Source organism: Microcebus murinus, chromosome 23 (assembly GCF_040939455.1).
Source record: "Microcebus murinus isolate Inina chromosome 23, M.murinus_Inina_mat1.0, whole genome shotgun sequence".
Classification (NCBI taxonomy): domain Eukaryota; kingdom Metazoa; phylum Chordata; class Mammalia; order Primates; family Cheirogaleidae; genus Microcebus; species Microcebus murinus.
Window position 1 is genome coordinate 21,906,875 of NC_134126.1, and position 14,387 is coordinate 21,921,261.

At 39.6% G+C, this 14,387-nt stretch overlaps 1 protein-coding gene across 3 annotated transcripts in view; it reads right to left on the reverse strand.

Moving 5' to 3' along the window:
• The window catches only part of PROX1 (prospero homeobox 1), a 52,564-nt gene that overhangs the window by 34,100 nt on the left and 4,077 nt on the right, over positions 1-14,387 (reverse strand). For 2 of the 3 annotated variants that reach the window (XM_012781616.2, XM_012781617.3), the window contains exon 2: positions 8,283-10,362. In XM_012781616.2, the coding sequence (XP_012637070.2) occupies positions 8,478-10,295 (1,818 nt within the window). In that variant the 5' untranslated portion in view covers positions 10,296-10,362 and the 3' untranslated portion in view covers positions 8,283-8,477. Of the gene's footprint in view, positions 1-1,565; positions 1,674-8,282; positions 10,363-14,387 lie in introns of those variants that run through there. The other variant, XM_075997056.1, reaches the window with a different exon arrangement.

Below are 14,387 nucleotides of genomic sequence, written 5' to 3' on the forward strand. Positions count from 1 at the left end.
ACCTCTACACACACATACACACACACACACACACACACACACACATGCACTCACACACGTGTGCACAATAACCCTTTTCTCCCTTTCCTTCATGTGCCCCTCTTAGAACTAATGTGTTGGGAAGATTCCCCGGAAGACCAACTTTGCCAGGTTCTACCAGGCTCTAGAAGCTGGCCAGTCCTCAGCCAGTTGCCAAATTCCCTTCAATCTGCCTATTCGAGATTGTCTCCCGACAAAGCCCAAACCCTTGTCTTGGCCTACCGCATCACTCAGCCTTTTTTGTGCTTAATGATTCTTAACCAGCCATTCAAGTTCCTGACTTTCTCTGCCTCCCCATCTTGCCCGGTTTGCTGGCACGGAATGCGGAGAAAACATGCCTTCCACTTAAGGAGCCCAGCCAGGGATGGAGGAAGAGAAAAGGCTGAAGTTGATACACAATTCAAAAGCAAACAGGAGGGAAAACAGAACTTTTCTTATAAGGCCAAAGAAAACATCAGTGAAGGAAACTGAAATGAGTTGGCCTGCAAAATGGGGCCACTGAAGCCACTTGGACACCGAGCACAAAACAAGCTGCGTGCAGAGAGCGGAGGAAGAGCAAGCATGTTTTGGCAGCCTGTGAGTTCTCAGTGGCAGAAATAAGAACTTGTACATATGGGGGTGGGCAGGGGAGGGGTGGGGGGAAAAACACCCAACCCTAATAAACTAATCTCAGCTAATGTAGTGTTTATCAAGTTCCTTGGATAATGATACCATGTGTGTCATTATCATCATCAAAACCCAATCTATGTTTTAAAAAGTTACAGATGATTAACACAACATCAAGTTGATGCAAACAATTACTTAAAACCCACACACAGACACAGACACGCACACACACACACACACACACACACATACACAGAGAACCAGGAGGTCCCCATATTCTCTAGAATGAAGGAGGCTGCAGCTGTAGGCCGACAGCTTTCATATCCTCATTTGAATAATGTGTCCTGAATCTGTCACTTTATTCATTCTCCTTATGCTCAGTGTACTCCACATCAACAACAAATTAAGTTGTAAATAAGAGACAATCATCACTTTTGTTTTTAAGCAGCTACTGCATAGAGAATTTCAATGTACGCTCCTTTTCGGCAGGGGGAAAAAGAGGTGCTAGAGTTTGCTTTCATAAGCACAAATATGGGGAAACCAACAGAAACAAAAACAGAAACAGTTTACTGTCGCTGAAGGGAGAGAGAGAGAGAAAAAATTCTCTAACGCACATCCATCCATTACAAGCCAAAATTTCTTCCAAGAAGCTACTCAAACATATGAAGACCGAGGCTAAGTTTTCCGGACTATATTAGAAACCCATGTGACTTATTAATACCAGGCCTTCAGTCTTAATACACAAGTGGCATCTTTGCTTAACACACCTTCAGGCAAAAAGACAAGTGCATTAAATCAATTACAACACAGGTGTATGAATAAACGGATTCCGCATTCATCACCATTAACTTCCCGGAGTTCAAATCACTACCACCATGTGCACAGAAAATGAAGAAATTAATAATAAAAAATGTCCCTACCTTGACGTCGGAGAAGTAGGTCTTCAACATATTGGAGCTGGGATAACGGGTATAAAAAAACATGAGCTTTGCTTTTTTCAAATGATTGGGTGACAATCCTTCCTGCATGTAGGATGCAATTGGTTAAGGAAAAAAAAAATCCTGTAAGCACAAGAACGACCACCTCCCCAATTCTGCCCCACCTCCAGAGGGTCTGGAGGCCCACCAAGCAGTTGTTGGGGACATGAGAAGGTATGTACAGGGCACTGACTATGGAACCCAAGCGTCAGTGGGCGTTGGAACTCCAAGCGCCCACTGCCTGCTAGAGATTGCCAAACGTGATGGTGAGCATGCACAATGGAGCTGGCTACTTCGTGGTGAGGGTGGCAAAACACTCCCTTTGTTTTAAGCCGGTAGGCTATGTATACCTTCACTTGTTGCTAAGGAGACAAATGCACCCAGCGTGTACTGCACAACTCTTGTCATGAGAGTTTTATTTTTCTTCTTCGCAATTACAGTTCTGTTTGTTCTTCTCCCTACACTCTGCAGTTTACATCAAATTATTATACTAATGTACATGAAAATATAAAATGCATTATTTTGAACACTGTTATGCAAGTTTCACGTTTTACCTTTTAGTGCTAATCTAATGGAGCATCTTGACTCACTTTCTTCTTATCGTATTATGGTCCTTTTAATTGTTTCCTTTTAAATAATAGCTAAAACTCGGGAGGGGTAGTTTTGGCACAGAGAGAACAGGGAGAAGGGGGTGGGGGGCTGTCGCTTTTGTTAAAGCAACGGTCCAAAACCAAATACGATTTGCCTGTCCTGGATTTATAGTTAACTCCTTTGAGAGTGACACAGTAGTTGGGGCTAACAAATCAATAAATGTGGGTTAGCAGATCAATAAATGGCCATTTACCCCAAATAAGAAGGCCTATTTATCTGGAAACATCATTACCTTTTAGATCTGTAAACAGCAGCAACTAAAACAGTTCCCAAGAGGACGTGAAGCTAACCATAACAATCCAAGCTTCCTGATTCTCCCCCAGATTCTTGGCACTCCTCAGCAGACTCAGAGCTGGGATGGCTCTGGTCACATCTGTGCCGCAGCCTGGCCCTGCCATTTCCTCAGCAAATTAATGGCTTTATAATTTATCAGAAATGAAGATGCACGTGGAGAAAATCAATGTGGTCCCCCACAAGGTCAATTAAGGGTCCTTCCTAGAAGCTTCTCTAAGGATTTTCTCTTCAAAAAGAGTCTGGGAAAAAATAAGGGGGGGGGGGAGAAAAAAAAAGAAAAGAAAATGTGCACGTGTGCACAAACACACGCACAAACCCTTAACTGCCCAACAAAAATGTCACACCTGACCAAGAAAGGTAAAATAAACACCGACATTTTTAAAAAGGTAAAGGTTTCCAAATGACCTTCACCAAGCACAGCATGACTAATCTCAAGGATGGAAGGAAACCAGAAAGTTACTAGAGAAGTGTAATCGAATTAATATTGATAAGCTCTTGACTCCTTATAATGGGGCATTTAACCAAATACTCGGCTGACAATTTGTTCAATGAACATTCCGCTTAATATCCCATTCCATTTTAAAAAGATCACCTTGGTTTGTAAATAGAAAAGTTAAGAATTGTGTTGTTGTTTTTACTGAAAATAAACACTGAAGAAAGAAATTTTTGATTTTCTATCTGTAAGCCCAAGCAGCTTAACTGAACTTGTGTTTTTGTTTGAGATCCTTAATGATCACAAAGACGATAATTTATGACTGACATACTTCTTGTGCCAAGGAAAGAGCTGAAAGGCCCTCCAGTAACCTCCATTAGACAACAGAGAAGCCTAAAGGGGCAGTGCACTTCAGGACCATCTGTCCAAATGGATAAGTGAAATAATAGTTGCAAGCTGTCCCCTATCGCCTTGAGTTTTAGGCAGGTCCCAACTTCGACAAACATTCTCAGATCTGAGTTCTAATCTTTTCTTTCAGATGGCGGCGACATTAATAAAACCACCTCGTCCCTTTCATTATAAGTCCCAAATCTGTTAATATTTTGGTCTCATACAAAATACCAATTGTTCTTGCTGTATTTCTCAGATAAGCCTAGAGCTACCAAAACTTCCTGAAGCCTTTGATACGTCTAAATCATGTTAAGATATTTTAGTGCTTCTTCTTCTTTTTTTTTTTCAAATAAACTATCCATTTTATTTAATCAGGATTTAGAGGCTTTTTATTTAATGAAAAATTATTCTAATTCATATTTCTCGAGTCCGTTTTTGCTTTAAAAATGTTTCCTGTTGGTAATACTTGGAATTGATCAGGCGAAATGGAACACAGAATTAATCTTTATCTCCTGCCCATTGTGTAATTAAGATAAAATTCCCATAAAATATATGTTTCTAATAAACTATTAAAAATAGCTAATGAAATATTTAAAAGCCAACAGTTAGATAATCCTTTTTTCCTCCTCAAAAATAAATCTGAACTGACCAATTGGTTAATTTCCCTTTTAAGTGCTTGTGCTGAAAAGCAACTGTTCTTCCAAGAAAGCACTAGCTGTTTCCAGGATACTTACACACGCACAATGACTCATGATGGAATAGATTCAGTAAACATACAGCTGTACTGAACACGAGCTAAGCTCCATTCAAGGCCAGGAAAGAAAATGAGCACAAATAAATATTAAGGAGGTAAAGGGGGGGTGGGGTGAGGGGGGATGGAACGCAAACAAGATCTGTCCCGGCAGTCCATGTGGCTTTGCCTCAATTCTCTTAGCCATAGCTTTGTGAAGACAGATGACATTCAATTCTATGTATAATGCAAAATAGACAATAACTGCTGAAACTTGAGACAGCTGCCAGGTGTAAAAAAAAAAAAAAAAACGCAAAAGAAAAAGAAAAAAAAAAAGAAAAGATGATAAATCCATAAATTAATGAAAGACATCTGCTCGGGAATATAAAAGATCAGAGAAGCGGGGTACTGCAGCTGAACCTAAGCAGTGTTCAAACAACCTGAGAATCTAAGTGTTGTCTGTTTACCAAGCACGATATAACCTTACCTAAACAGCAGCCGTGGGAGGAGCCACGGAGGCAGCAAAAAGGCAAATGGGAGAATAATAGGAGGTGAAGGCTGGAGAAGAAAATTCTTTTCTTCCAACTGAACTCTGGGTTGTGGCTAGAGATTTTACACGCTGCAGTTCCAAGCACAAGGAGACACTGCTTACTTTTTCTAAGACACTTGAAACCTAAAGAGTTTTAGTTTCTTAGTCTCTGATCTGCTGTATTTCAAAGAGGTTTCTCCCCCCCCCCTACAAACTTACAATGGGGAGAAAAGATCTAAACTCATTCACATAATGATAGTGACAGAGTAAGTTGTTAGTTCACTAAGAAGTTGAACATAATCAGAGGGACTTGCAGTGTATGGAAATCTTTTTTTTTTTTTTAATTTCCTTATTTTATAATCTTTTCTGGGATGGGAGGGAGTTAGGAGCCCAGAATCTTTCAGTCTTCATATGTTTCAGTCTAGCTAATATAACTGCTATAGCCACACAAGAATTCTAAAAGATCAACTTCTGTGGATTGTTTTACATTTTAGAAATGCATTTTTAATCCATGTTTTCTGGTTGGATTTTAATTTCAAATTACTAAACAATTTTTCTTTCTAAGCTTCAAGTCTTTTAAACATTTCAGTAGAAGTCGAGAAGGGAGAGACGACTGTCACAAAGAACAGGCTCAATTTCTTCACCTGCACGTCTTAACGGCTTATAATACTACTGTTGTGCTTTAATTGGGTACATGCAAATATTTGAGGCCTAAACAAGGCTATTTTTCTTGAGATGCAAAGAGGATGAATGACAAGGAACATCATGAAGAAAAGCAATTGGCTGGCTGTTTCTTTGGGAATTTGAATAAAACTTAATATTTGATTAAATAGATTCATTTGCAAAGATACTGGGCACATTTTTTATATCCAAGACATGAGTGAACCCTTGGAGCAGGTGCACTGACATTCAGTTTGGCATGCAGACATTCACTATTTCCTTTCCACTAGAAAGAATAATGCAGTAGTGTGTTCTATCCTATAGAACATATGTGTTTAATGTGCTGAACTTAGAATGGATTTATCTGATAAGCTTGTGTCCTTAATAGTTCAGTTTTTTATCTTGGCTACTTTGTTCAAAAATCCAGATGATACCCTTTGGAGGAGGAAAGGATTGTTCCTTAAGAATTAAATGATTTGTAATGATTTGGAAAGGCATGAACTAAAAATAAAAAGAAACATAATCATGGCAATCACAGTGGCACCATTTCATCCCATTCCTATTCATTTCTATGGATCTTTTCAAGCAATAACTGTGCATATGGTTCTGTATCCCTAAAACTAAAGTAATTGCTCACTGTGATTCCCAGAGATTTCTTCCAGAAAAAATCTTGAGGATATTGCCTGTACACCATCAGGCGAATCAAGGGAAGAACTGATTGCCATACCGAGATAGAGACAGGAGAAAAGTGCACCCAACCTCCCCACAAACATTCAGTGTGAACTACAGAAAAAGTTGTTTGCCTATCTTCTTTTCCCCAGAAATAACATATCAATGAGATAAATGGTTAAAAGTGCAATGTGTTAGAGGGGAAAGAGGTAGGACCAGACCATAGAAGGCCAAAAGGTGGAAAATGTGGCCATTAATTACAAGTGGCCAAAATTATTTATCTATATAAAAAAAATAACTCCAGGTGTAAGCAGCTAATATTTCATATGAACTTGGTGGTTTTCAACTGTCACTGTCCTACAGAATCTTGTATTGGTTGGTAGGAGACAGGAGAAGTTATTCCTCTGAAGAAGAAGAAGTAACTGTATTTTCTTTAAAGGCTTTGATATATATAGAAATAAAAGAAACTTCTTTCAATTCAAATCCTCAAAATTCTTCAGGGGATTTAGAAAGGGTGAGACAATGAACATTGCCAACACCTAAAGCAATCTAAAAGACTTTTTTTCCTAGAAGACCAAACTTACTTAAAAAAAAAGAGATAGCCATAATTATAATTAACTGGTTATAATCAAAAATATAATTAAAAAAAACAAAAACTGGCATCTTGAGCTGAAGAGTTTAGTATGGATTTAAAGAACTTTGAAACCTGGCTTCAAATGTTCACCCAAATGGGCATGCATGTTGCTTCACTTTGTGTGTGTGTATGTGTTTGGGAAGAGGGGGGGGAGAGAGAGAGAGAGAAACAACCCACTATCACTACTTGTTTCAAAAAGAAGTTAAGGCATCTCCGAGGTACAACAGTTCTTATCTCTAAACGTTAGCCTGACATGAACCTCCAAACATGCTTTTGTTAAAAGGGTAAAAAAACCATTCAGGTCATTGTGTCTTCTTACTTTGCCTTTCTCATCACCAACATCTATATTCCAGTCCTTTTGACCAATATTTATTACTTGCTTATAATGTGTGAGGCATGGTGCTGTGTGCAGCTTTGATTCATGACTGTCGATTGAATTTTAGATCTTTGAAATGCAGAAGTTAAATCAACCACCCAGCCAGTTCTCAATTTCTATTTACATATCTACATCTCCAAAATCTTTCTCTTACAACCTCCTGCTCTTCTTCCTCACTATGGAAAGAGACTCCATGTTTAATTGCCCAAGTTAGACTTCGTGCTTGTGGCTCCAGTTCGCCTCATCAGAAATCTTCACTACTATCCAGAGAGCTGGCTGGGAGTTCGACCTCCACTAACTGGGAAAACACATTTCCACCATAGCTGGGACTTTTGAGCTTACGTGGCAGCCTCTGGAGTGGGCTTAGATACGAAAATGTCAATCTCTAGTCATCAAGACAATTGCTCAAAACCCTCAATTTAGCAACAGCCAACTTAATTGCTAAATTTTATATCCATCTGGTAATTTATTATATAAGAAACATGCCTCCACCTGCCCCCAAATGCTACTATTCTACTACCCCAAAAGACCAACAACTACAAGATTTTTACAAAATTTACTGAAAAGACCAAATGTACAGAGAGAAAAAAAAAATCATCAGTTTAAAAATAGCTGGAGTTCAGAATGGGTCTAATAAAAAACATAACTGGCATCTCTACACAAAAGTCAGGTTCAGAATTGAAAAGAGTCATAAAAAGATAGCCATTTTTTAAGTCGAATACAGCTGAGTTTTATGTTTAATTGTGCTCTCTCGCTTTCTAAAATAATTTGCTTTGTATATGTTAGGACAAAAGATTTCTGTGTATGGCTGAACAGAGGTTAATCATGCATAGAAGCAGCTGCACCAGGCCCAAAGAACAGACCTTGGGTGAACCAGAGAGAGACCGATTCTGTCTGAATAAATCAGTACCTGTATATTTCCTTAAAAAAAAGTCTCACTTTAAGAGAGAATCTAACTTCCTATACACATCCGTTTTTCTCCCACCTCAGCTTCCATATATAAAGTGCTCTACGAAAGATTTCATTAGGGCCTTGTTTAATTGGACCAGGAGCCTTGCTGATGCTTGAAAGTAAGAATCCTTGTTATGGGATCTTAGGGATATGAAAACTGACTTTTCTCTTTATTTCATGATAAAACTTACCATCTTTAAAAAAAAAATCTGATAATTCAATCGATATTTACAATGAGATTTTTTTTTTCCATCTCTGAATCTACTGTTTAAACACACACACACACACACACAGAGGAAGATAATAGAGGAAAAACAAAAAACGAAACCCCAAAACAAACAAAAAAATCCCACCACTGCTGAAAAGCACATATTAAATATCAGGCCCCTTGAGGCAGTGAACAACTCGTGAAAGTTGCAAAGATGTTGGTTTAGTTTTAAGCTTTTTCTGCAATCAGGAATGCCACAGGCATGCTGATAAAAGTCTATCCTAATCAATGATAGGAAAGATTGAACTCTTAAGAACACGCTAATCTACGTTATTCTAGATATTGTGTAAACCTAACCTCGTGGGAAACCTCTCTTTTGTTTTTTGTTTGGTTCCTTCCTGGAGGGGAAAAATCAAAGGATATTGCACTTCCCGAGTAAGGTGAGATTTCGGACATGTCTTGAAGGTCGCCGCACTCGGACTTTATGAGCGACAAGGAGAGCCCTTCGGCGGTGCTGGGCGGGTGTGCTGGTGAACAAGGGTGGTGGCTCAGGTGGTGAGATGACATCTTGGTCCTCAGACTCGTCGTGTCCCTAGTTAAGTCTAAGGATTCGGGAGAGGCCCTGTCTTTCCCAGAGAAGGAGCCGGAGGGAGCACCTAGGGGACTCTGAAACGGGTAGGCCATCAGGGGCAGGGGGAAGGGGTGGCGGAAGGTGGACGTGGTGAAGCCTGCGGTGGCGGACAGAGGCGACTGGTGCAGGGGCTGGTGGTGGCTGCCGGCGGCGGGGCCGGAGGCCGACTGGTCCGAGGAGTTCTTGCGGACCACCAGGGGCAGCGCTTCCGTCTGGTCGGCGGAGCTGGGCATCTGCACGTTGCCGAAGGTGTCCAGGGGGTTGGGGATGATGACGTCGCCGAAGCACTGCAGGCGCTGGTTGGCCGTGTGGAAATTGTGGTTCTCCCCGTTGACTGCGAACCTGGCCTGGGGGATCTGGAGGGGCGGGAAGACCTGAGGGACCTGGCGGGAGGGCTTGGCCGCGAAGACCTTGACCACGGTGTCCACCACCTGGGACATGGCGGTGTTCAGCTCCTGCTTCAGGGTCTCGGCCAGGTGCTTGCCTTCCGGCTGCAAGGGGTTGGGCCCGTGCTCGCGCTCTTTGTGGCCGCCCTCGCGCTTGGGCTTGTTCTCGGCCATCTCCTGCTCCCGGATGAGCGCGCGCGCGCGGTCGATGAACTGCCCCGGGTCCAGCTCGCACAGCTCGGTGTCCGACCTCCCCACCGAGTCCCGGGCCCTGGCCTCCAGCACCTCCGAGCGCATGCTGTCTTCAGACAGGTTGCCGTCTTCGTCATTCTCCGAGTCGGTGCTGTCATAGATTTGGTAGAACTTCTCCTGCAGCTGGCGCAGCTGTTTCTGCATGTCCTCCAGCTGCTGCTTCAGCTGCCTGCGCTCCTCCCGCTTCTGCTCCTTCCGGGCCGAGACCAGCTGCTGGAAGCTCTGCTGCTGCTGCTGCGGCAGCTTCTGCTTGCGCTTGTTCTCTCTGTAACTTTCTCGGGGGCTCACAGACTGCGGGGCCATCTCTCTTTCGTTTTCATTGCCCCTTAACGCCACGCTGGGGGAATGGCTCATCCCCCGAATTATATTCTCCACCCGGGCGCGCTTCGCTCTCAGGTGCTCGTCGCATAAGCGATCCATATCAAACTGGCTCATAGTAGGCCTGCCAAAAGGGGAAAGACACTCTGGGGGGCTGTCTCTTGAAGAGTTGCTGCATATATCCTCCTGATGTACTTCGGAGCCCGTGCTGGAGAGACCGCTGGCTTGGAAACTGGGCTCCGTGCCACCATTTTTGTTCATGTTATTTTTCAACAGCTGGGAAATTATGGTTGCTCCTGGAAAAGGCATCATGGCATCTTCATACGAGTTCGCCCTCTTCAGCAGCTTGCGGAGTACATTTGACTTTTCCCCATCTGCATGCTGCACCACTGAATACTCAACATCCTGCTCAGAACCTTGGGGATTCATGGCACTAAAAAACGTTGCTCTTGCCTTAGCAAAAAATGCAGATGCTGTCCCTACCGTCCTTTTCACTCCAATGTCAACTCTTCTCCTCTTGGTTTGCCGGCTTAAGAGGGCTGTGCTGTCATGGTCAGGCATCACTGGACGGTTATTGTGCCATCTTCAAAAGCTCGTCAGCTGGGCACAGCTCAAGAATCCCGGGACCCTGGCCAACAGAACAAAAGGACTGATGAATCATTTTCTTTAAATTTCTCCAAATTTCCTGACCTCAATCCTGAATCAAATGCAAAATGCATAGGCTCTGGGATTTATGGCACATTACAATTATTGCAATTTATTATGCACTCTGCTTGAAATGAAACATTTTTAAATATTTCTGCTCCACTGGTTTAAGATGGATTAAGATTAAAAAAAAAAAAAAAAAAGCAAAAACTGCTTAAGCACCAGTAATATGATTCTCTTTCACAAATGCCTAAAATGATACTGTTTATCTTCAGAAGAAACAGTAGATTATAAGAACACAGCCTCTGACAACCAATTGATTAAATTTTGGGCATTGAGATTCACATTGTAAAAGAAGATGAAAGTGGTCTATACTTAAGAAATAAGGTTACATTTTGAGACTGTGTGAAATTTGGATGAAAAATTCCATTTCTGCATTAAAATTATTGTGGTTTTAATGTCATTAAAAGAAAAAGACTCTAAAATAAATGCAAATATTTAACACACACCCTTTATTACTGAATTTTAAAATATTTTTGTCATATGTAAAATGGGAAGAACACCCCAGTCAGCATCTTTCAAACATAAATAGTTGATTTATCATTGAAATAGATGCACAAATACTCATTTTACAAGTCTGCTTATTTAGTATAGTTATGAATTTTATTAGTGAAATCATATATGAAAATGTTATCTGTTGCTATATCTTAATATAACTATAAGAATATTTATAAATTTTCACAATGTCCTTCTGATGGCTTAAATTATTATAAAGTTGGATTCACTGCAAAAGAAGGATGTTATCACATTTTAGAAATCAATATGTGGAACAATGGATTATTGAACTAGGCAGGGATAAATATAACTCCAGGATTCGTTTTCTTCTGTTAAAAATCTGCCAAAATAATACTTCAAATGCCCAAAGAAACTCTTTAAAATACACCATTTGTGAATCTTATTTCCTATGCCAAATTAAAGAAAAAAAAATAAAGAGACTCAGACAAGATAAATAAGAAAGAAAATAACATCAATCAAAAATGTGATAAAGGGAAATACCTTCTTTGTATATGAACTTCCATTGTTTCTTGGGAACACAATATAAAAGAAGAACATCCTTCCTTGCATTTTATAAAAGACACTGGACATACTGTGTGACTTATTAACTAAGTGATACTAACGCCCAATTTTGTACAGATATAAGATGTCACATCTTTTTGTTTACAATTCACATTTTATGAAGAAAATAAAAATAATTTTTTTCATGTCAGGTTTATCTAATATTAAACTTCACATTTGCTTAACAGAGCACATCTTCACAATAACAGGGTCTATTGCCAAAGGCAGCGTGCAGAGTGTTTGGAACAGCTCCCATCTCTTTCGGTTCACCTGTAAAAACATCTACGTGCTCCCTAGGACTGCATCTGTGGCTAGTTTTAAAGAATGACTATCCATGCAAATAGGCATAATTTCAGCATGAAATAACCTGTAAAAATCAAGAAAATGCTCAATGCTTACATGGCAACAATATGTATTTTTTTTTTTAAGTGACAAAGATTTCATCATACAGTCTTTGCTCCCAGTTTCTATATGAAGATAAAACATTTTAAAAGAACTGGCTTTAGGGTATCATGAAAGCAAGATGATGCATATATATATATATATAATTTTTTTTGGTATGCTTGAGGTTGAAATACTTTTTGTATGCTTCAGGATAAAATTTCCTGAACTTGGAATGGAGACACAGATCTCAATAACGTCAATATTAGGCTCAAAATTGAATTCAGAATGATTGAGACCCCCTCACACACTGATAATAAAATTGGTTTCAGGAATACGAAAATGCAGTGACGAATATTACGCTAATACACTAGGATCTGATAAATCAGGTTAGCTGTCAGGTGCAAGAAAGAACAAGGAGAGATTGAGAGGAACAAGCAGAAGGATTAATCATTCCAAAGCTCTATCAATCACAGAAACGCTTGCATATAAGGGGAGAGAGTGGGTTACAAGGAAGACTTTTTGTTTGCATATCAGCTTTCCAAAAATTGAGTTCTTTGCCATCATTTTTAAATTTTGCCTCTTTTCTTTTTGTGTGCAAATCCTTTTCTCTTTAATGTCAGGTGCAAAGCACACAGATCTCCAATTAAAATGTTGGGCAAACTTTCTGCAGTATTTTTTCTTCCCCTGTTAACCTTAACACTCAAACAGGACTTTCCTCCTGCCATCCTGGCTTGCTCTGGGAAGAACACCTCTGCAACAGAGGCTCAGAAAGCACACACTGGTGTAGCTGATGAGTACAAGGTCATCCCCAGGCATCCTTCCTTTTCCAACTGCCATTTACCTCTGCGTCAACTGCACTTCCTCTCATCTAGCCTAGGTATCAACAGCTGCATCCCTGCCTCACGCTGGAGCCAAGAGGAGGGCTGTGCTCTTCCTAAGGTGGAAAGAAATGATACTTTCATCTTCAGTGGAGAGTAAGTGTTAATTAAACAGGCCTGTGGGGTCTGTTAAGAACAAGATATCTTATAACTCCCTCTGTATTCACCGAACTGAATTGATTTTTGCAGTTCTCTTCCAATCAGTCAACATTTTGAGATTAAATGATTTGTTTTCTCTTTGGGGCTAAAATAATGTAAGTACTTTTAGATCTTGTAAAATGTCTGGCTGAAACATAACAAAGAGGACAAGACAAGTGGGAAAAACAAGAAAAAGTATAGAATCCAGAAAAACAAGGCATTATAGTAATAGGCACAAATAAGTAAATTTCTCCGTGTAGCTTAGACCTACATTTAAGAAATAAAGGTAGAGTGGTAACACACATTGGGAACATAAGCCAGGGAGACTATAGGCAAGATTAAATAATAATAACTGGTTGACACAGTACTTTATTAGCATCATGTCTCACAAACAAGATATGTATACTGCAGAAATATATATGAATATATTTCCCACATAAGAAAATGTACTGCTACATGACCATGATCTAGATTAAATCGCTTGAAAACATTTTCCAAGTGCTTACATGATTTTGTAATTCAGAATTTAAAAGATGCTATGGAATGACTTTATCATCAATATTGTCCTGTCCATTAGGAATTTTAAAAACTCTTTTATTTCCCAACATAGGCATTAAGCCATAATGTTTCAGCTATAATTATTATTGATTCTTTTTATATTTTCATTTTAACATTAATTTTGAGTCTAATCAGGCAATATGAAGCCTTTTGATCAGCCTTGGTGACCATCAATATCAATAAGGAGACAGAAAAATACTGATGTAGAATCTGAACCCAAATGTATTATTAATCAGATACACATACTCTGTTTCTATAAACTCCTCTTTAATTAATGCAAAAGTCTATATAGAATTTTTTATCATTAAATATTTTGTTGGCACCAATTGGCATATAAACTACACAAATGCTTTAATAATTCCTATACAATGCATATCTTAACATAGCAGATTCCTCCTAGAGAAAGATATTACATGGACAAACACTCAGGTATAATAAAATCAGATTTTAACTACTCCAAAGGATTCTTCATTAAAATCTGAATTATCTGACGTTCTATTTAACATGGAAAGTCCTGAGGAAACTGATGACTTAAGGTTAGTAGAAAGGAATTTTCAGCTGAGAATTTTAAAGTAACACTTCAATATACAGTAGAAAGTGGTTAAGTGGTCCATTTTAATAAAGAAGTTATTTTGGGGAAGGGGATGCAACTTTTACTGCATCTATCTGGAGATTCTGGACAAAGAAGTGTTTCATTATGGTAATTATACAGATAGTTCAGACAAATCTTTTATGAGACAGGCAGAGTGTAAGGTTGGCATGGTTTCCTGTTTGGATTATTTAGATGATCTATCTTTGTTGGGCTATCTTTATTCGAAGAAGTTGCTCAAGCCTACATTTGACTTATCTTAGAAAAATCTTCCTTGAATGGGCCTCTAACCTACTTGGGTCAACCTGGTTATGAGATTTCAATTGGAATATCATTAACAAGGAA